Source organism: Piliocolobus tephrosceles, chromosome 1, assembly GCF_002776525.5.
Source record: "Piliocolobus tephrosceles isolate RC106 chromosome 1, ASM277652v3, whole genome shotgun sequence".
Classification (NCBI taxonomy): domain Eukaryota; kingdom Metazoa; phylum Chordata; class Mammalia; order Primates; family Cercopithecidae; genus Piliocolobus; species Piliocolobus tephrosceles.
The window spans coordinates 7,037,349-7,061,481 of NC_045434.1; the positions used below are offsets into that span (position 1 = coordinate 7,037,349).

At 37.5% G+C, this 24,133-nt stretch overlaps 1 protein-coding gene across 1 annotated transcript; it reads left to right on the forward strand.

Moving 5' to 3' along the window:
• Positions 1 to 922: 922 nt before the first annotated feature.
• On the forward strand, positions 923 to 23,760 carry FH (fumarate hydratase). The gene is made up of 10 exons (XM_023216187.2): positions 923 to 1,111; positions 3,424 to 3,558; positions 7,041 to 7,151; positions 8,720 to 8,896; positions 12,317 to 12,499; positions 14,937 to 15,102; positions 16,855 to 17,058; positions 18,523 to 18,650; positions 20,792 to 20,945; positions 23,406 to 23,760. Exons 1-10 carry the CDS (start codon positions 980 to 982, stop codon positions 23,546 to 23,548), a joined length of 1,533 nt encoding a protein of 510 aa, XP_023071955.1. The 5' UTR covers positions 923 to 979; the 3' UTR covers positions 23,549 to 23,760.
• Positions 23,761 to 24,133: the final 373 nt, after the last annotated feature.

Genomic DNA, 24,133 nt, shown 5'->3' on the forward strand with positions numbered 1-24,133 from the left:
GTGTCAAATTTATAAGTCACAAAATAGCATAATGTTTCCAAAAGGTTTGGCAAGTTTATAAGTTTAGCTCATAAATTTGGCTTTGCAGGTTCTGGACTTTTGACTTCAAGACCATCCGATCACTCTCTCTTTACTGTCATCTGGTTTCAGGCAATAGAAAAGAGAAAAGAGAAAAGAGAAAACTGTGGTTCCGATGCAATTTTTATATCAATTCCTGCTTTTCTGTAATCAACTATTATATTAAAACAATATGCCTTTAATTTGAAAGTGTATAAATCAGCTATGCAAAAAACTGGCAGAACTGCAAATAATAAAAATTCTGAGGTTACCTATAATTGTGTACATCTTCCACAATACATTTTAAAAAAAAAGGGTTCTGAGGGTACAGGCTAAGAAGAGAAAGGAAACCGTAGAGATCTCAAAATGATAAGTTAAAAGAAATAAGTAATTATCTTATTTTTCAGTTGTGGGATTATGAATAATTACTATTTCATTCTTTACACTTTGCTGCACTTTCCAAAATTTCTACACAGAAGATACAATCTGGAAGAAATGAAAAAGGTTTTCAGTGGCAAGAACGTGTAATGAGTGATTACATGATAAATAAAAGAATAAATATTTCTTTCTAGTATATTTCACCAGCCAAACACGACCTGATTGACCAGCTAATACTCCCGCCTTCTAACAGCCACACATAAAAACCAAACCGGCTGCAAGAATAACCGGAACCTCCTTTCCCATAATTCCCTTCTTTCTAGTTTCCCATGAATCTGAGGGCCTTAAACCCCACACTACTACTAGAAAGTTAACCCGCCCCCTCATTCTTTACTGGCCATTCACGATTGATCCCGCCCCACCTGTTGATGTGAAGCTGTTGATTGGATGAGAGCGGAGGCCGGTGGGCGGAACGGCTTCTGACAGCCGGCGTGGAGGCGTGGCCACAGCCGCCCAGAATTTCTACCCAGGCTGCCTCAGCACCATGTACCGAGCACTCCGGCTCCTCGCGCGTTCGCGTCGCCTTGTGCGGCCTCCAGCCTCAGCCTCAGCTTCGGCTCCCGGCTTGGGTGGCGCGGCCGTGCCCTCGTTTTGGCCCCCGAACGCGGCTCGAATGGTGAGCGTAGGCCGCCAACCCCCGGCCTCCCCGTGGTGACCTTCAGCCCTCCTGCCTGTCTGCCCCGGCACCCGCGACTTGGCGGGAGAGATTCCCCGGGTGTCCGGACGCGCCAAACTGTGGGCTCAGCGCCTGCGCCGGGGTGACTGGCCTCCGGGCCTCGGGACGCCTCTTCCAGCGCAAGGATGGAGCCGCAGCCCGGGAGAGCGCGTGGGGAGGGACGGCGGCTGGCAGAGAGGGTCCTACTGGGCCCACTCCCGGCGCCTCCTTGGAGCCCTCCCTGGCGGGCCGAGGCCGGGGCGTTTTGGGGTAACTTCGCTCCTGCTGGCGCGCAGGCCTCTAGCCCTGGGGCGCTGCCATCAAGTACAGTGCCGGCGTGGGCGGAGGGTGCTGGGAGAGGGGCAGCTCCCTCACTGTCCTGCCCCATAGCTGGGCCTTGCTGGCCGGACACTGGCCGCCTGTGCATCTAGTGGTTTCTGAATTGTGGTTTCTTTCGCCAAGGGGCACTGCACTGCTTTCAGGCCCTCCAGATGGGGTAGAAGGTTCTTCAAAGATTTTACTTCTTTTGAAATTGCCTGTTCAGTTTGTTGGGCTGACTGTGGTTTCCCCCATAACTTTTGTAAAACACTTAAATTCCGATTACGACGGGCATAGTATTCTGAAGCATGTTTGAGCAGATTGGCTAGGACCTAACCATAGCTGAATCAGTTCTTTTTATTCAGAAAGACAGCTAAGAACTTAAAGATCCAAGTTCAGGTTATGACATGCTTACGTAAGCCCTTTCGCTTTTTAGAACCACCTTTAGGGATGCAGGCTTTTAAAAAGCTTCAAATATGTATGTATATTGTTAGGAAACGTTTGAGAAATAGTTGAGGAAGAGTTATAACTCTGCACTCTGGTGTAGCATGAGGTTTGCAATCTAAGAGATGTAATTTCAAATCTTACTCTGCTTCTCCTTTGAGACTTTGGGCAAGTTGTGTTTGTGTCTCGGTTTCCGTATGCAAAGTTGAAACACAGCTACTCAGCAAAACTGCACATGTGAAAATACCATGTAGTGAGTGTTCATTAAATCAATGCTCCATCTAGGGTATTTCAAAGGGCCAGTACTTTTTCTGGACTTTAAACTTGAAGATAATTTGTTTGGGTCACTATACCTACTATATACCACTATACTACAGAATCAGAGATGTTTTGCATCCCTCAAACTCTCTGCTCTAATAATTTTAGGGCATTTTAAAACCTTTACATATTTTTAAATGTATTTTTTATTTATTTAGTGTTTTGTAAAGGGAAGCAGACTGGAGAACTTCTGAATCTATCCTGTTGATGCAAATGTCAAAAAATAGCACTGCCTTGCCCTTGGAATTGTAATGTTAGCTAAAATCAGATGGAGGTAGTTTTTGTTTTTTCTAGTTCTGATATTTTTTGCCCTCTAACCATTCTCAGGTCCAAAACCTCCGTTGGTTTTGTTAAAAGTTCTTCCTGTTGCTAATGTTGAGAATTTCACATAACCCTTGATGCCCTAAGGTACCTTTTATTTAAAAGAACACGTACAAATTCATTCAGTAGAAAGACAGTGTTCATTGAGTGCCTTCCACTTATCAGGCCCTGTAAATAAGACAGTCCCTATGGGGATAGAGGTTTACAAACAGTGTTTCATTCTTGTCTTTAGGGGAGATTAAGTAAGCAAAGCACTTAAATGAGCAAATAAATCACACATGAATAATTAGTGTGATCAATACTACAGAAGAGAAAAAGTGCATTGAGAATGAGAATATTTAACAGGCAGACCAGCTGTGGTACTGACTTGGTAGCATGATGGCATATATATAGTGTTTTTATATATATATGTAATGCTTATAAATTTCTTATATATATGAATATACATATGTAATTAATATATATGAATAATGTTTATAAATTTCAAATCATCATTCTTAGACCATTTTCAAAAGTTCTCAGTAAAATAAGCATTAAACTAAGTACACTGAATTAGCCAAATCTTGACCAATAATAAGCATACTCTTGAAATGGAAAAGATTACTATTTGTATTTCAAAGTCTTTATGCTTATCATCAGCATAGTATAATAGTTCTACAATCTGTCTTTAACGCCTGAATTAATAAGTTTGTGTGACAAAGGGTTCTCAAGGAAAGACCTGAAAGTGAGGAACAGAATGAGAATCCAAATAGCGTTTTTTTGTCTTTGTGAGACTTATTAAGGTTTCTTTCTCTTTGACGGCGATAAGATGCAATTACTTTTGATACTTGGTTTCTTTTCAACTTGTGACAGTGTTTTATTCTTGTCTCTAGGCAAGCCAAAATTCCTTCCGAGTAGAATATGATACCTTTGGCGAACTAAAGGTGCCAAATGATAAGTATTACGGCGCCCAAACCGTGAGATCTACGATGAACTTTAAGATTGGAGGTGTGACAGAACGCATGCCAGTAAGTGGCATTTGTGGAAACGTTGGCTTATTTTGGATGAAGTAGGCTATATTCATGAGTTACTTTACTTTATAAATAAATATTTTTCAGAGTTAAAACGTAAAGTTAATTAGAAAAGTGGCTTCATGAGTAGTAAGATGTTCTCTTTCACTAAAATGTTAAAGAACTTTTTGAAGTTTAGCATGCTATTATTTTGAGCCATTGCTTTGAATATGTTGGATTTTTTTAAAAATTTAAGGCCAGGCACGGTGGCTTATGCCTGTAATCCCAGCACTTTGGGAGGCCGAGGCAGGTGGATCACGAGGTCAAGAGATGGAGACCATCCTGGCCAACATGGTCAAACTCCGTCTCTACTGAAAATACAAAACTTAGCCGGGCATAGTGGCACGCGCCTGTAGTCCCAGTTACTCGGGAGGCTGAGACAGGAGAATCACTTGAACCCGGGAGGCCGAGGTTGCAGTGAGCTGAGATCATGCCACTACACTCCAGCCTGGCAACAGAGTGAGCCTCCGTCTCAAAAAATAAATAAATAAATAAAAATTAATTTTAGGTTCTGGGATACACGTGCAGGATATGCAGGTTTGGTGCATAGGTAAATGTGTGCCCTGGTGGTTTGCCGCACCTCTCAGCCCATCACCTAGGTATTAAGCCCTGCATTAGCTATTTATTCTGGTCCTTACCCTCCCCCGCCAGGTCCTCTGTGCTTTGTTCTCCTCCTTGTGTCCATGTGTTCTTATTGTTCAGCTCACACTTGTAAGTGAGAACATGCAGTATTTGGTTTTCTGCTCCTCTGTTACTTTGCTGAGGGCCACAGCTTCCAGCTCCATCCATATGGCTGCAAAGGACATGATCTCATTCTTTTTTTTGGCTGCATAGTATTCCATGGTGGATATGTACCACTTTTTCTTTATCCTTTATTGATGGACATTTGGGTTGATTCCATGTCTTTGCTATTGTGAATAGTTATTTTGGATTTTTATTTGACAGAACTAAAGATTGTCTTTTCATTCTTGCTGGGTATTTACAGATTTTTACTAGGATTTTACAGTTGGTAAACATTTTTATTTCAATATTCATTCTTTTTTCCCCCCACTAATTTAAAACTGAGATTTTAAAAAATTACACTTTGTATTTTGGTTTCAGTTTCCAAAAAAGTGTGTAGTACACAGACACATCAAAGTATTACTCTTAACCATGTCTGACATAATAGATAATATGTAAGTATTTATTCAATGCCATGTGAATGATTAAATGAGGAGAAAACTTTCTACCACATTCAATTAAATTTAAGATGCCATCAATTAGAAGATGCACCAATATGTACCACTAAGAAACAAAAATGCTGCCACTTAAGGTTGTGACTTACCATTGATTACAAGATCCATCTTGATTTCAGAGATGTTAAAGTGTGAAAGAATTGAGAAATACATAACATATTCTACTGGAGCCCAACCGGAGCATGAAAAATAGTCAATACAGGATAGGCTAGTAAGCCTCGAAGTAGCCAGGCTTCATCTGGTGAGATATTGTTTCACAGTTATCTTATAAATATGCTTTTATTTTCAATAATTGTAAGTCATTCCTAAGCCTTCAAGACTGCCTCTTGACAGGTATATAGAACTTTACAACAGGCAGCTGAATCTTTGAAGAGAATATCTTTGTCATTGCCATCCACAGCCTTCTTGGTGGTGAGGTAAACATAGTTTGACTACGTGGTTGGGTGAAAAACGGTATTGACCAATCCTAAAAAAATCTCATTTTATTCAACTCCAGAGACTAAGGAGGAGGTCAGCCCCAGCCAGTGTTGGTGGCAGTGAGCGTGGCTGCTGTTTTCATTGATGTGTGTCACCCAGCATGTTTTGTGGTTCTGATGGGGCATGGTTCATGCTGCTGCTGCTCCAGAGACAGCACAGCCATTGGGATTGCACACCTGTGAAAGGCCGACACCTGGGGTCTCGATTTTGTCATATTTGACTTTAAGTGGATTAGTTTCCTGAACTTTATTACGTGTAAAACAGTCTGTATGTACTCTAAACTGAGTAGTATGATTAAACTCAGCCCTTTTTACTTGAGGTCCAAAGGAAAACAAAGCTAAAAATGATTATGAATGTCTAATGTGAATAAATTAAGAATAAGGTGACCTGTCTTTTCTCTCCAGTGATACATTTTGCCATATTATGGTGTTTGTTGAACCTCTTTCTGCTGTGAATGACCCTTTTTTATTTTTATGGTCTGTAAACACTGGGGGTCATTCACTCCATTCAGATGGCCAGCGTTGATTCACCTTTGCCCTTGGTGATGGTTCAGCCCACTACCGCAGTGTTTGTTACTGTGGAGATTTAAATTCCCATTTGTTTTCATGTTTACAGTTTTTAAGTTTCTAATCCTGTGTGCCATCTGTCCCCATTTGGTTTGAGTAAAACATTTCTAATGTTTTAGTTACTTAAAATTGAAATTTAAAAATTTTCTGGTTTCCCTTTTCTATTTGCCCTTCAGCTTATACTTACTCTGGTCCAGGTTTATCTGTTTAATGTGTCTTATTTCTTACTTTTCTTTGTTTTTTCTGCTTTGATTCCAGAGCTGACAGGTCTCTCTTCCACATTCATCATTCTCTTCCTTTCCTCCCTTTCTCCCTTCTGCTCTTGGCCCATTCAAACCTGGTATGGGATCTATACAACGATCTGTATTATTAATTTTGACAAGAACTCACGATTCACTTGTCTTATAAAAACTAGGTTTTCATTTCAGTTTATCCTTTTCAAGCTTGGTGAGGTGATTTGGGATCGACAATGAGAAGATCTGCACTAACGGGGTTTTATATGTATCGGAAGCTGTCACCTTTTGGTCTGGAGAATCTTGGGTTTAAAAAAAAATTCTTCTGAGGGAAATGTCAAGGGAGTTACTGAGTATTAAGACTTTAGTAGCTAAGTAGAATGTATTGCTTTTTGTCCTTGGGGTGAAATGATAACCCAGTCAGTTACTGGTAGTCTCATACTGAATGGCAGTTAAATGTGTCCCTTATTTATTTATTTATTTTTTTTAAGAGGGGAAGGAAATAATTATAATGTAACGTGGGATCCAGTGAGAGAACATACTGGCTCTTGCTAGTGAAAAGATTGAGTACGATTTGTTTATATATAGTGTATGAAATAAACACATATAATTGTGCGTATGTGTGCATAGTATTGTATACATGTGAATATGTGTGTGTATATATATGTATGTGGGAGACATACACACATATATATGAAGAGTCAATGTATTTGTTTTTATTTGGTTCCTTAAACAAATAGATCTATGATAATGTTGATTGTTGATTCATGAATTCCTGTCTATAATCTTTCTCTATAACCTAAACATTTTAGAGCTATAGTGTTACGTAAGTTATTGTTTTTGTGTATAGCTTTTGCATCTGCCAAAATAATAAACTTTCATGCTTAAGTAAAATTGCAAATTTGAAATATTTTTCTGATTAATTTTAGACCCCAGTTATTAAAGCTTTTGGCATCTTGAAGCGAGCGGCTGCTGAAGTAAACCAGGATTATGGTCTTGATCCAAAGATTGCTAATGCGATCATGAAGGCAGCAGATGAGGTAGGAGGTGATAGCGTGTTGACTTCATAACATCAGACCCATGCCATACTCTGGATGATGATATGCTCTGGCAGGAGGAAAGGGGAACTGTGAATTCTTGGATTAATGAATTTCAGGGTGGGTGGTAGCATTATTTGTAGTGATGATATTAATATGGTGCTTAAAATGTTACATTGTAACAAAATTTCTGGATGATTTTATACCTTTTGTTTTTAAGCCTTTTGACTTTCCTTAATGTATTTAGTTTTAAGAAAATTTTTTGAAAAGATATCGTTTGAACTTTATTTGATTTCTTATTTTATATATAAATCTTTTTAAAACCGGTTGATGATTTGATAATGCATATTGAGAATATAATTTCACTAATGTGCTAATAATAAAAGAAGCAATCAGAGGTAACAACTATATATAGTGTTGTTAATTACAGCAGTATTTATAATAATGAAAACAAATTAGACAATACGTAACTATAACAGCTACTTATATAAATTATATTTATATAAATATAAATATAAATTATATTTATATTGTAAATTATAGAAAATTATTTTTTTGAAGATTGGCATGAACAAAGCCTAGCCTACGAGAAATAGGGAGGAAGGTTTGCAAAAATACATGTATTTTACGATCCTAATTTTGTTTAGGAAAAAATGAACAGAAAATGTGTGTTTTCTCATACACACACACACACACACACGCCCACCCACCCACCCCCACCCCTCATTGCATGAGGTAGAGACTGGGGATGCCATCATGCTAATAGTCATAATTACTGAGCAGTAGAACAGCAGTGACTGTTTTACTTTTCTCAGTTCTCAAAATTTTCTACACTAATCACATATTTTTATATAACAAGAAAAAAGTTTTATTTTAAAGTGGATCAGTTGTTCAAGTAATAGATTTCTCAAGTGCATTCTGATTTTTTAAGCTAAAATCGTTCCAGAAGATTGTTAAGCACCCATACTTGACAAAGCACACCATCCAAAAACTAACACATAAGCTGAAAGTATAAAAATACAACAAAAATAGGGGCAAATCTGGGCAGTGTTTATTTCTACATTTGGTGATTACTGCTCATTGGACATCTGTGCAATGAAGTAGCTATTAGTGAACTCACAGTTTCAAGTCACTAGCTCATTATCATGCTGACTCTGGCAGTAACATCTGTTGGATATTCCTGCTGAGCACCACCAACAAATATATCTAAAGACTAAACATATTTGCCAGCCTTAACAGGTGGCCCTCTATTAGAAGAGGCTGTGGAGAAAAATAAGAAAGACAGCTTTGATTCCCTTTTCATTTGAAAGCAGTGAATTGTCATACTATTCAGTATAGATAATATTTCACTTTTTTAAGTATCTGTGGTTGGAGCAAGTGAGGCATCAGAAGCTTAGATCTGTGGGTCAACTGTATTCAAACTCTGTGTCATAATCAGCAGGTCATTTAGCATATGGAAACAACATATTTAAAATAGTTTTGTAAATGGAACTTAATTATGGTTGATTAAAATAGTGGAATGAATTTTATTTCCTTTTTTAAAAAGCTCATTTTTAACATTTTTTCTGCAGGTAGCCGAAGGTAAATTAAATGATCATTTTCCTCTCGTGGTATGGCAGACTGGATCAGGAACTCAGACAAATATGAATGTAAATGAAGTCATTAGCAATAGGGCAATTGAAATGTTAGGAGGTGAACTTGGCAGCAAGATACCTGTGCATCCCAATGATCATGTTAATAAAAGCCAGGTCAGTATGTGAGCTTTTCTTTTTTTTGTTATAAATCAAAAAGCATACCTGAGATTTTTCTTGTAAAACAAGCATTCACTTTTTGACAAGAAGAGTTCATTATTTAATGGATAAGGTTTATTATGGTTATTATTTATTTTAGGAATCTTGGCTTTATGTTTCAATCCTTACAAAAATTACTTTTAGGACACCTGAATTTAGTATATATGTATTTTTTTATTGTTTAAAATTCTATTTTGAAATAATTTTAGATTTGTAAGAGAATTGCAAAGATAGTTCAAGTAGTTTCTATATCCTTTCACTCAGCTTCCCTTAATGTTAACATCTTATGTAACCGTGGTACATTTATCAAAACTAAGAAAGTAACATTGATTTAGTACTCTTAGCTAAACGACAGACTTTAAAAAAAAACTGAGGATTTCCTCAGTTTTTCCACTCAGGTTCTTTTTCAGTATTCAATGAAGGCTATACATTACATTTAGTCACATGTCCCCTTAGTTTCTTCCAATCTGTGACAGTTTCTTGGTCTTTTGCGATTGTCTCAGTCCTTTGGGGCTGCAAAAATAAAATGCAATAGATTGAGTGGTTTATAAACAATAGAAATTAATTTATCACAGTTCTGGCAGCTAGAAGTCCGAGGTCAGGCCACTGGCCAATTCATTGGCTTGGTGGGGGCCCACTTTTTGGTTTGTAGATGGCCATCTTTTCTGTGTCCTCACATGGTGGAAGGGACAAGGGAGCTCTCTGGGGTCTCTTCTTCATAAGGGCAGTAATTCCATTCATGAGAGCTTTGCCCTATGACCTAATCACCTTGCAAAGGCCCCATCTCCTAGTACGATTACCCTAGGGGTTAGGATTTCACATAGCAGTGACCTTGACACTTTTGAAAGTAGTGGCGAGGTATTTTGTAGAATGTCCCTCAATTCTGGTGTGTCTGATGTTTTGTCACTAGACTGAGACTTCTGAATTTTTGGGAAAACTATCACAGAAATAAAGGGCCCTTCTCGTTGCATCATATCAGGGGTTTATGATAGCAACATGACTGGTTACTGGTGATGTTAACCTTCATCACTTGGTTAAGCTGGTGCTTGCCAGGTTTCTCCATGGTAAAATTATACTTTTTCCTCTTCTATACCTTGTTCATTAGAAATAGGTCACTAAACCCTGCCTGCATTCCAGGCACTATATTTCAGTTTCTAGAGGGAGGAGTATCAAAAAGTTTTTGGGCTTACGTTAAAATCACTGTAGTAATTAATAGCGCTATCTTGAGGCTAGGCAAACATCTTCTTTTTCCTTGAACTTTTTCCTACTATTTTGAGCATTCATCAGGGAATCTTGGCTACAGCAGTTCCTTCTGTGGTGTTTTAATAGTGATTTTCAGTTTTCTTTATTCGTTCTACATTTGTTGGTTGAATTTTTCTGCAAGGAAGATTTGTTCTCCCTGTCCCATTTATTTGTTTATTCAATTATTTGTGTATATCAGTATGGATTCATGGTTATTTATTTTATTCTTCAGGTTATAATCCCATACTTTTGTTTATTTGTTGCTTAAATTCTTTCAGCTCTGGGAACCTAATTCATTTGGCTCTTTTGTCCTTTTAGGCATGCCGCCATCCTTTTACTTTTCTTAAGTGTGTTCTGACTTTCTGGTACTTCAAGATGCTCCAAACTCATTGTCTTGTATTGTTTCTGCCCCAGCCCTAGAAAGTCATTTTTCAAGGAACTGTTGGAGAATTTTTATTGGAAAATGATACTTAGAAACAGATCTGGGTGCTAGGTATAATTTAATATATTTTTAAGTAGTAAGGAAGAAGTTTTTTTCATATACATTCATTGTATAAAGGATTTTCCCAATCTAATACTTGCCTTTAAATATGAATTTGTGTTTTATATATACTTAAGTCTGACGTCTGCCTCAGAAAGATATAGTTATAGATGAAACGTGATTGGCTACATGTTGATAATTATTTAAACTATTTGAATTCAGGTGACAGGTACATAAGTGTTTATTACACCATTCATCTTACTTCTTTTGTAAGTACTTTATATTTTGCATAGTAAATGTCAAAATATATAAATAATGTATCTTTTTAAATGACAGCATACTTTTATATATGTGTGTGTGGGTGTGTCTGTATGTATGTGCGTGTGTGTGTGTGTGTGTGTTTAGAGATGGTGCTTCACTCTATCACCCAGACTGGAGTGCAGTAGCATGAGCATAGCTCACTGCAGCCTCAAAATGCTGAGCTCCCGCGATCCTCATGCCTTAGCTTCCTGAACAACTGGGACCACAGTCACACACCACCATGCCTGGCTAACTTTAAAAATTTTTTTAGAGACAGGGTATTGCTCTGTGTTGCCCAGGCTGGTCTTAAATTCCTGGCCTCAATTGATCCTCCTGCCTCAGCCTACCAAAGTGCTGAGATTATAGGCATGAGCCACTGCATCCAACTTGATATTATGTTTTAAAAGTACAGGGTCAACAGTTGAGGAAACAGCACTGAGTGTATACTACCTGCTTAGGTCTCAGGTTTGCCAGTTGCTAAGTATTTTGGCATTTATACAGTCTCTTTGAGGGCTTGGCTTTCCTGTTTTTAAAGTGGTGATCTACCTCACAGCATTTTTCTAAACGTAATAAATAAAGAGCTGTTTATGAAAGACTGTATGCACTGTATATTCAGTTATAGGATTTTGGATATATAATTCAATAATGTAATTTGATATAATTATAAGATATTCAACTACATTGAAGATATTACTGCTCTCTTCAAGTGTAGTTGTTAACTATACTTCTCTGTATTTTACTATCATTTATTAGCAGGCAGATATAATACATATTCTATGTAATACATAATACATTCAATATACTTAATGTATATAATACAATTCTGAGTATGTGTTAGAAACCAGGATGTTGCTTATTTGATTCTATAATAACTTTTTCTTTTTTTTTTTTTTTTTGAGACAAAGTCTTGCTCTGTCGCCCAGGCTGGAGTGCAGTGGCCGCCTCTCAGCTCACTGCAAGCTCCGCCTCCCAGGTTTACACCATTCTCCTGCCTCAGCCTCCCGAGTAGCTGGGACTACAGGTGCCCGCCACTTCGCCCAGCTAGTTTTTTTTTTTTTTTTTTTGTATTTTTTAGTAGAGACGGAGTTTTCACCAGGTTAGCCAAGATGGTCTCGATCTCCTGACCTCGTGATCCGCCCATCTCGGCCTCCCAAAGTGCTGGGATTACAGGCTTGAGCCACCGCGCCCGGCCGATTCTATAATAACTTACCTATGACATGCCACACATAAGTGTAACTGAGCTGGGTTTTGAGTAGTTACTTGGAGAGTTTCTTAATTGAGAAGTTTAATTCAGAAGTTTGTTTTTGTTGCCTCTGATTTAACATTTTATATTTCTTTTGAAAAATTTCCAACAGAGCTCAAATGATACTTTTCCCACAGCAATGCACATTGCTGCTGCAATAGAAGTTCATGAAGTACTGTTACCAGGACTACAGAAGTTACATGATGCTCTTGATGCAAAATCCAAAGAGTTTGTGCAGATCATCAAGATTGGACGTACTCATACTCAGGATGCTGTTCCACTTACTCTTGGGCAGGTATAGGAGTTTGACTAATTTTATTCAATTTAGAGCTTAGTACAAATGGCCAGTGTGTCCTCCTTGAAATCTGCCTGGCTTAAAAGGCCAAATTGGTAACCGTCAACTTCAGTGACAGAGGTTATTCTGTTCAACCAATCAGTAATTTTTATTGACATCCACTTAGAAGAAAAGCAGAGTGTACTGGCTGTAAGTCAGATTCAGTCAGACTGCTTGGGTTCAAATCTTAGCTTTGCCGTGTACAAGCTGTGGGACCATAGGAAAATCATTTAGCCTTTCTGTGCCTCAGTTTTCTGAGCTACAAAATGAGGAAAATAATTTGTCTTTCATAGGATAGTTGTGAAGCTCTAATACGTTTATTCATGTAGAGTGCTTAGAAACATGCCTGACACATAGTAAGTACCCGTTTATGTTAGCTACCATCATCGCCACCGTTGTCATTGTCATCTCCATCAGTATCATTATGGTTTTTCTTTTGTTTTTCTTACCTAAATTAGTAGGTTATTTAAAATTTAATCTTAAAGTGATTAAGTAAGGTAGATCTTTTTAAGATGGTTCTGGCCACATGTGAAGGAAATACTACTCTCTTCTCCAAGGTATTAGAAAGTATTTTCATGTTTCTTTATCAATGCCTTAAGGAATATCTAATAGTATACATTGTGAAGGAAATGTAAGGAAATACAGGGAATGACCTTTGTCTTAGTAAACTCACACTCCAATTGGGGTAGCTTAATTTCCTTATTAGGAAATTAAGGAATGATGAAAACTTGAAATGAGTAATTAAGAAACAAATGATGGGACTGAACTGAACTCACTGGATTAAGTTGCTTCTTAAGGCTGTGTCTCATTTCTCTTTGCATCATCAGTACTTAGGACCATGCATAATTTCTAAGGAGGAACAGTATGTGTGTTTTGCAACTTTTGAATATTCCTTAGGTTTCTAATTTTAACCTTTTTTGGTGTTGAAAACCACAGTACTAAATACCATTTGGGCCATGACTCAACCTCCTGTGTAAAATCATCATTCTTCCTGTTATGACAAAAAGTTATATTTTTCTGTTTGACTTTATCGGAAGCATTTATACTTGCTTTTATTGGGATTGTAAGTTCGTGCATTGTTCCCCATCAAAGTGTCTTTTATAAGTGAATCTGCTGTGTTCGTGTGTGTGAGTGTGTGTGTATACACACAGTTATGTGTTGCTTAACAATGGGGGTATGTTCCGAAAAATGCATTCTTAGGCAATTTCATAGTTGTGTGAACATCACAGAGTATACTCACACAAGCCTAGATGGTAGAGCCTTCTATAACCTCGGCTATGTGGTATAGCCTTTTCCTCCCACGCTACAAACCTGTGCAGCATGTTACTGCATTGGATACAATAGGCAATCATAACACAATGGTCAGTATTTGTGTATCGAAACATATCTAATTGTAGAAAAGGTACAGTAAAAATATGGTTTTATAATCTTAGGGTACCACTGTTTATGTGATCTTTCATTGGCTGAAACATCATTATGTGGTGCGTGACTGTATATGAGTGATGTTATATCAGATGCATCAAGTCTACCTATAAAGAGTTATATCTTTTGAAATGTTATCTTTAGAACAGCATGAAATCCTAGGACTTACGGTTTTTTAGTGTTTTCAGGCAAGAAGAAAGGATAGATTTAGTGTAACCATATATCTTGGCTTGCCCAGTTAACTCCCAGTTTATGCCTTTTGTTTCTGCATAACTATTAATAGAGCCCTTTCTGTGTTCAAAACATAAATTCTGTGTGGTTGCCTTAATTAAGGCATGTCATAATTTGGGAACCAGTGCCGACACTGGCATATTGATGCTATGATCTGACTCTACTGTTACCTCCTATTCTTTTTGGAAGGTCTTTGAATGCAAACTGTTACCTTCCTGTGCTGTTCAGTGAGTCCTTAGCTTCCCAAGTCTCTGTAGAATGTCTTCATGTTTCCTGTAAGGTTTATACACTGAAATTGTCTAGAGAATATTTCTATGTTTGCATTTTTTGGGGGGAGATGAGTTACTATTTTTTCTTCTACCAAAGTTGTCTGAGACATCCCCAAAAGATAAGAAATGACTTCATTTTCTTTAGTAGGCTGCAAGTAAACCAATAATTTAGTGTAGTAAAGTGGTTCTTTTTAAAGTGTATTTCCTGTGCTGTTTTTCTTTGCTTTCTATTAAAAGACTAGATTATAATAAAGAGGCTGTGTGTTATCAGTGGCATTGTTGTTCCTTACGGTTCTACAAACCCTCATCCTTTCCTATACTTTGCTCATCGTAAGATTTGAAGTAGTATAAATAAAACTTGATTAGCTTGTAATTTAGTATTCTGAAAGGTATTTTTAAAAATTTCTATTTAATGCAGTTAGAGTAACTTGTAAGCTATTAGGAATTACTTATTCTTACCTTAATTTTCTTTTCAGGAATTTAGTGGTTATGTTCAACAAGTGAAATATGCAGTGACAAGAATAAAAGCTGCCATGCCAAGAATCTATGAGCTCGCAGCTGGAGGCACTGCTGTTGGTACAGGTTTAAATACTAGAATTGGCTTTGCAGAAAAGGTTGCTGCAAAAGTGGCTGCACTTACAGGTTAGTGATCACGTGAATTATTTCTCATTTTCGTTTCTCATTATACTTGGTCTGTGTATTTTCTGAGTGTTCCTGTCTTGAATCCTTGTGAATTTAAAGTTAGAAATAATATTTTTCCATCAAACATGTGTTTCAATTCTGTTTCTGAAATTATAATGTTAATTCTTTGGCTTTTAAAAAATGTTCCATATAGGAGTTTATACAGCATGCCATTAAAATCTACCAGTGTTAGCTTTGTTTACTAGTTAGTTGTCAATTATTTCCCCTTTAAAGTTTTGAATAGCAGTTTTCAAAATAGGCAGAAAAAACTGAGTGTTGAGTAAGCTATTTGAATAGTAAATATATTGTAGACAGACTTAATTTCTTTTTTTTCCTATGTCATGCTGTGATAATTCTTTGAATTATTGACCTTTTTGAACCATGTCTTTCCTTTAGTAGAGAGAGTACTATACTTTAGATAATGATAACTGTTATTAGGGCCAAGTTGTCATCTTCAGAAAAATCTTATTAAGATGCAGATGTTACCAGAGGGTTAGGGTAGAGATAATTATACACTTCACGTGATAGTTTACCAGCTGATTTGTCTTTAAACCAAATTTTAATAGAAAAGAACTCTACTTTTAGGGTTTGGCAAATGTAGATTTATAAAATTTTTAACATGGGGGTTATTAACTGAGAACATCTAACTCATTTTAGCACCCTGTTTTTACAGGGGATCTTGTGGGCTCCTGGCTAGTGGAGAGGATGAAGCACAGTACAGTGGACAAAGAAACTTTTAAAAATTGTATTAGGGTCCGGACATGGTAGCTCACACCTGTAATCCTAGCACTTTGGGAGGCCAAGGTGGGCAGATCACTTGAGGTCAGGAGTTCAAGACCAGCCTGGCCAACATGGCGAAACCCTGTCTCTAGTAAAAATAAAAAAAAATTAGCCGGGCATGTTGGCGGGCACCTGTAATCCCAGCTACTCGGGAGGCTGAGGCAGGAGACTTGCTTAAACCCTAGAGGAGGAGGTTGCAATGAGCCAGGATCGTACCACTGCACTCCAGCCTGGGTAACAGCAAGACTCTGTCTCAAAAAAAAAAAAAAAAAATAGTGTTAGGAAAGGAATGTGGAATAAACTAGAATGAATTCCCACATACTTTTTATCTTTACTCAAGCATGGTCAGGAATCATATACATGTGTTTGCAGTAGGATTGTGTTTTTTCTTTCAGCACATTTATTGTGCTTGTTATTTCATCTTTTAAATGTAGTGCCTGGCCAAGCACAGTGGAATTACACACCTGTAATTCCAGCACTTCAGGAGACCAAGGTGGGAAGATCGCTTGAGACTAGGAGTTTGAGACTAGCCTAGGCAACGTGGCGAAACCCCATCTCTGCTAAAAATTAAAGAATTAGCTGGGGTGGTGCTGTGCATCTGTAGTCTTAGCTACTCTGGAGGCTGAGGTGGGAGGATTGCCTGAGCCTTGGAGGTTGAGGCTACAGTGAGCTGTGATTGAGCCACACTGCACTCCAGCCTGGGCAACAGAGTGAGACTCTGTCTGAAAAAACTTAAAAAATGTAATACCAGATTCTTTCTACTCCTTTAGGACTTCTTTTAAAAATGTAGACAAAATTTGAGTCTTAAGTAAACATTTTTTTCTGAAGTAAAATTTTTATTTTTTCATATATTGAAACTTTCTGTTTAACTTGCTAATAGTAGAAAAATGTTTAACTTGTTCACCCATATAGGATATTTTTCCTTTTCTTTAGGCTTGCCTTTTGTCACTGCTCCAAATAAATTTGAAGCTCTGGCTGCGCATGATGCTCTGGTTGAGCTCAGTGGAGCCATGAACACTACTGCCTGCAGTCTGATGAAGATAGCAAATGATATTCGTTTCCTGGGTTCTGGTCCCCGGTCAGGTCTGGGAGAACTGATCTTGCCTGAAAATGAACCAGGAAGCAGTATCATGCCAGGTAATCACATAGCTTAGTAAATGTTGGAGTTAGAACTTGACTAGGTCCTAGGCATTCTTAGCTATGAAACATGTCTCTTTTTGTTTAAAGTTATCCCAAAGCTGGATACGCAAGGCACACTGTTTCAGCATGTCTGTGGTCCTCTGATTAGGACTTCTGGGCATCTCACCTAACACGATAGGAATAAAGAATCTGACTTAGCAGCAAGTAGTTTGAATCCCACATTCAAACAGGCTGTTAAAGTGATCAGCATGGATTGAATAAAAAGAAGTCATACCAAACTTATCTTACTTCATTTTTTGCATTGCGTTATGTGCTTGTTAGATATAGCAAGTGACACAACAGTGTATGTCTGGATTTCAGCAAGTCATTTGATAGATTCGCATGATAGTCATTGATTCCAGGGGAGAAGCGTGGGCAGTGCTGGCAGATGAATGTAGCTGGGTGAACAGTGACATTTCAGAAGTGACTAATGAAGTGACTTTAGTCTGGAAGAATATATTGGTAACAAGCTGAAGGGCTCTTCCCTTCAACACTTTACTGGTGACTGAGGGTGAGGGAAGAGAATACATGCTAATCATATTAGCAGTTAACAGAGTTGAGACAGCAGTACTATGGATAACAGAACTGAGTTCCATAAAGGCCATTGTAGCCTGGGCTAAAACTGACAGTGTAACTTTTAATAGTGAGAAGGAAAGGCCTGACTCTAGATTTTTATAAAAATTATGGGTCTGTAGAATAAGAAGAGATGAAATTTTGTTTTAAAGTACTTCATGTTGAAAAATTACATAAGGGTTTAGTTGATTGCAAATCCAAGGTGATTGCCAAAAGAAAGAGACGTGGGGAGTCACAGAGAAAGGAAGTAGTCCGCCCAATCATCTTTGCAGTGTGTGAGCCTGCATTGGTCAGAGGAGTCTGGGTTGAATCAAACTGGGAGCTTGTCCAGGGAGTATGAGCAGGGAAGTGGGGTTCCGCAGACTCATGTGATAAATAGGGAAATTGTAGCTTCGCCTCCCCTTCCCCTAGGAAGCCTCCCAAGTGTTAGTGAAGGGTCGCTTTTGTAAGTGTTCTGATAGCAGCGTGCACTTCTCTGTATTTACCCCCCATAATTGCCAGCTCTTCCTCCCTAGCCTCCAAGTTCTGCGAGGGCAGGCCCTGCATCTTTCTTATTCACTGTTGTTTATTGAGTGTCTGGCTCCGTAAATACATATAGAATGAACGAAAATCATGAAGGCGGAGAACTATATTTAATGTGTAGTTGTGGCTTCTCGTTAGCCATTGAATGATTCAGTTTGTGGCTACCCATCCCACTTTCCTTGGTTGGTTTGTTTCATTTAATTACACTGATGGTTGGCCCTTGCTTTATTGTATATCTTACTTTATTTAATGAAATTAGATTTCTTTATTCTCCTGATTATTTGCGTAAATTCTAGTCTTACTCTGTCATTGGTGGTTTTCTTGAAGGCAAGGTGAACCCTACTCAGTGTGAAGCAATGACCATGGTTGCAGCCCAAGTCATGGGGAACCATGTTGCTGTCACTGTCGGAGGCAGCAATGGACATTTTGAGTTGAATGTTTTCAAGCCAATGATGGTAAGCTTTAAATCTGATTTTTAATGTGTTTTGACCAAAGGCTTATTATCTTGGTTTTGTATTTCATAAAGACTTCTAGTGATTCCACATTGGGTAGTTGGGTGACATAAGTAGCAGTTGGAAGTCAAGCATTTATTAAGTTACCAGAATAACGCTACATATTAGAAATTAGTTGATTTTTAACCTAAGCGATTTGATGTTTTTTTTAATAGCCCCAGTTTAAGAAAAATAGAACACCTCCCTGTATGCCTGTCTCCTTCTCATGTTGCTGCTCTCTTCTTTCAAATTCGGTCTTCTTAAAAGGATAACACTACTCACTTTCACTTATGCTGTAGGCACCACAGCCCAGCATAGCCGCTCCACGCTTGAATTATTCTCCCAGTCATTGGTGACTACCTCAGTCCAGCTGGCATTGCACAGTTAGTTCTTCCTTTACTAATAGTTGATGTTGACTGTCCCTCCTTGAAGCATTCTTCATCCCTGGTTTTCTTGAACATTTTTTCACCAGTTCTCTTTCTGCCCCCTGTCAGACTTTCTTTCGTTGTTTGACTTTACCTTTCCACATACTTTGAAAACATTGTGTTCACCCAAACTGTTCTTTTTCTTTCATCTTTACAAAGATCATTAGATGCATCACGTCATTTCTCATGCAGTTTCCTCAGCTTCAGATAGTGGAGCTGTTGCCATCATTTAGAGTCTTTCATCTGGACAAAGTGTTACAGCTAAAGTTTATTAAGGGCTTACTTTCTCTTGGAATATGTTGTAAACTCTAATTTTAATTTGATAGGCATACACAAATGACAAATATTGAGTATATTTAATATATTCACTAAATGTTTATTGAGTACCATTTTCTATCAGGCACTGTACTGGATGCATAATAGAGATAGAGCAATGAACAAGACAGATTTCTTGGCCTCATGGAATGTATGTTCTAGTGGTAAATAAAAATGCAGGGCACACTTTGGGAGGCCGAGATGCACGGATCACGAGGTCAGGAGATCGAGACTATCCTGGCTAACACGGTGAAACCCCGTCTCTACTAAAAAATACAAAAAACTAGCCAGGCGAGGTGGCGGGCGCTTGTAGTCCCAGTTACTTGGGAGGCTGAGGCAGGAGAATGGCATAAACCCCGAAGGCGGAGCTTGCAGTGAGCTGAGATCCAGCCACTGCACTCCAGCCCGGGTGACAGAGCGAGACTCCGTCTCAAAAAAAAAAAAAAAAAAAAAAAACGCAGGCCAAAGCAGAATTCAGACTTAAAATTTTTCTCTCAGGACAGATTCCAAACAGTTAACACCGGATACCCAGCATTTATAGGTGCATAACAATCAATGCCTTGTTAATCTTTGTAAAAATTAATTTTTAATATAAAATAAGGATAATCAATATTTGCCTTATTATAAGGTCATTAGTAGCAAATTAAAACTTAGATTATTGTGTCTTAGAGTCCATTGTTGGAAGTCTAGTTTTCAGACTGTGGAGTTTTAGACCAGAGGGTATTAGGATGTGGATATATCTTAATAAAAAAATATTGGAAATGTTGCCAAAAAAAAAACAAAAAACAAAAAGATCAAAACAAACTAATTGATTTTATACTTTTTTTTTTAACATTATATGAAAAGTTCTTTTACAGTGACTGGAGTATTTGTTTGGTTAAAGCATAGAAAACCTAGAAATTTGGTGATCATTAGATTATGCCCTAACATTACTAATTGCCTCACACTCATGCTGAACTTTCGAACCTCTGCATCTTTGCTGCTCTTCCTTCTACGTGAAAGATTCTTTTTCCTTTTCTGGCCAAGTCCTCTCCATAAAGCAGGATTTCACCAGTTCCAACAACTGGAGTTAATTTCTCTTTCTCTATGTTCTCTAACACCGTAGACCTCTGTTTTAAATACTTGCTATGGGCTATTTTGCGTCTTAGTCATTTTGTATTTATGTCTTTTTCACCTTTTTTAGATTTCTGTGCCTTCAAATGTCTATACTTTCTTTCACGTTTGTTTCCTTGGGTATAGTGCCTTAAAATTTGTAAGAGCTCTATATGTTTATTCAATTATATATTTATTGTCAACCAGCAAATAATGTTATTGGATAAAAATCATGTTGCCTTAGTAATCTCTCTCTCTCTCTCTCTCTCAAAGATTAAAAATGTGTTACACTCAGCCAGGCTGCTGGGGGATGCTTCAGTTTCCTTTACAGAAAACTGCGTGGTGGGAATCCAGGCCAATACAGAAAGGATCAACAAGCTGATGAATGAGTCTCTAATGTTGGTGACAGCGCTCAATCCTCATATAGGTAAGTGTTTAAGGAATAATAATATCATTTTCAATGCAAAATGAAAAAGCTGAAACATTTTTAAGAGACAAGTGGATCAGTGAGAACAGCGAATTTCTTTTGAATATGGTTTAGTAAAATCTTAAAATATTTGAAATTGTGTGGAAAGATACTATATAATTTGTATGGTGTCCTAGTTCTTTCAAAACTTGATCTATTATGCCTCATTTTATTTGAAATATATTGAGAAGTAGTAGTTCAAACTTATTTTAATTTTAATGGAATTCAGATGCCGAATATTCTATGTAGACCCTTGGGGAAGGTTATTTGTAAGACCTTCAGTGGGTAATGTCACTAGGTGGCACTGCTGATTAGCAACATTGAATGAACTCATTTTTCTACCTTCCCTAGATCTCTGCAATGCTTTAATTTTGTTGTTTTATTCAATTCAGAAATGGAAAGTTACAATTAAAAGAGAAAGTTTATGTATTCATTGCTTATAGTGAAAGGGAGGGAGGAAAATGCAAATATTTTGTCTAAAACCATGCTATTGTATCATAAGCCTTTTTTGGAACTATAAATATTTCATTATGTAGACTCAAACATACAGATTTGGGTAGTAGACTGACCATAGAGATCCCCATTAAATAAACTGTTTTCACTTTCATAGATTTTGAGGCATTATGTTGCATTATATTATGATGTGTTAAAAGCCTTTTTCTCATTCCTCCTTTATGCTAAGCAGAGGTTAATATATTTTCTGACTTTCTATTATAGAAAAAGTTATGATTCACTTATTTGGCATAATATGGCTACTGCTTCTATAATCTTGAACTTTCAAGGCAAATTTTATATTCCTGGTTTCACATCAAGCTGTAATTTCAGTGTTTTGAAATTAGAGCTCACTTGACTCTTTTAGGTAGCTCTGAGCCCAGTATGATATCGGTTTTTTGGTATGGTATTGAGATTGGTGATAATATTTGATCCATTTAAAATTATGGTACATCAGCTACATCTGGAAAAACCCAAAGGGTAACCCAGAGGCTCGTGTGAGCAGTTTTCATCAGATCTTTACTTCAGAATGTGTTGCCAAAAGTTTTAAATTAGAGGTGTCTCCTAAAGTTGAATGACTGGTAAATCTTTCTTGGAATCAACTTATTGTGACATAAAAAGAATTGTTAGAGGCCATATGAGAATGAGATGGGTCAACACCACGTCACTAGTTGACTTGGTGCGAGCCTTACAACCCTCTGAGTCATGGGTTCCCTACATTCTCATTATGTACCAAGCTGGTGGTTAATAATGTCTTGTTGGACTTGACAACTGAAATGCTTAGACTTTAAAGCTATTATTAAAATAAAAGTACTGGATATATATTGATCACGAGAGTTTAACCTGTAAATTCTTTCTCAAAGCATTTCTGCTTTAAGAAAGATGCCCTTTTCAGTAAATGGCATCAATAAATGCCCTTTCAGATCAGTAAATGCCCTTTTCAACATATTTAGCATTCACAAATTCAGTTAAGTAATAAAAGTAACTATGCCCATACTTTCTTTTATAGCCGGTTAATAATTGTATATTGACACATGCCATCTTGTTGATGATCTGTACTGCCTCATCAAGCTTCTTCCTTTTGGTCCTATTTCTCTGATCTTGTTTTTTTTTTTTTCCTGTCCCTCATTGGTTTCATTTTTATTCCTGCTTTTTCTTCTTGACTTAAAATATGTATATATTAAGACAAGACAGCTTGCAGAACTGGCCTGCCCCCACTTTTATTAATTTGAAAAGCATTTATTAATTAATTGAAATAACTCTGAAGTAAACAGTATGCTTGTGATCTTTCGTGCAGTCTGTATTTCTGCCCCGACTCCCCATTTGTGTCCCTGTAACGGCTGGGAGGAGGCCAGGGGATAGAAGCCATTGCAGTGAGAGCCATGTAGAGAAGAGCCATTGGAAGCAGCTCTGGAAACGCCTCTCCCCAGGCCCCGCCTGCCCCTGCCTCACTGCGAGGACTTCTCCTCTCTCAGAGCCACTCACCACAGTTGCCAGATGTGCAGTGCTATCTTTTCTGCTGGACTGGAGCATTTAGTTTGTTAATGTTTCTTTAGAAAGATAATTGTTTCTAGTTAAACATGTTGTTTGAAAAATATACCCAGATATATATTTTTATGTCTTGGTGCTATAATTTCTACGTTTTTCCCCTTATATATCTAAGTTAGTGGAAAATTTCAACTTAGGAACAAATCTGTTGGAGAAAGTGAGGCATGTTTAAGTGTTTACCTCTTAAGAAAAGTAAATGTTCAATTCTATATAAAAAATGATTATTGAGATAATCACTGTTAACTATTTTTAAAAACAAAAAAATGTCATTTAGGAGGCCCATATAGCATCAATATCAAGTAAACAATTATGTCACCTTCTGCTTTAGAAAACCAAATATCACTACTAACCCATATGTCATCTTTTAAATTTTTTCTTCAGGGTATGACAAGGCAGCAAAGATTGCTAAGACAGCACACAAAAATGGATCAACCTTAAAGGAAACTGCTATTGAACTTGGCTATCTCACAGCAGAGCAGTTTGATGAATGGGTAAAACCTAAGGACATGCTGGGTCCAAAGTGATTTAAATAAATTTATAATGAAAATAAACATGTATACAATTTAAAAAAACAGACTCCCATTTCTTAAAAATGGATAAGTTTGAAAGGAGACTGCTATTGAACGTAAGTATCTCTGGCAGAGCAATTTGATCAGTGTATAAAACCCTAGGATGTGCTAGGTCCAAGGTGGATTAAACAAGTGTAAAATAAAATACATTTATAAAATAAGGAAAACAGACTTAAATTTTCTCCTATGTTAATTGACTTGTATTACAGTTGAATCTATATTTGTGCATGTTGTCTTTGTGACTTCATAAGTTACCAATTTCTTTATTTTATTTTTTATATTTTTTTATTTTTATTTTTTATTATTATTATACTTTAAGTTCTAGGGTACATGTGCATAACATGCAGGTTTGTTACATATGTATACTTGTGCCATGTTGGTGTGCTACACCCATCAACTCGTCAGCACCCATCAATTCGTCATTTATATCAGGTATAACTCCCAATGCAATCCCTCCCCCCTGCCCCCTCCCTCCTCCCCATGATAGGCCCCGGTGTGTGATGTTCCCCTTCCCGAGTCCAAGTGATCTCATTGTTCAGT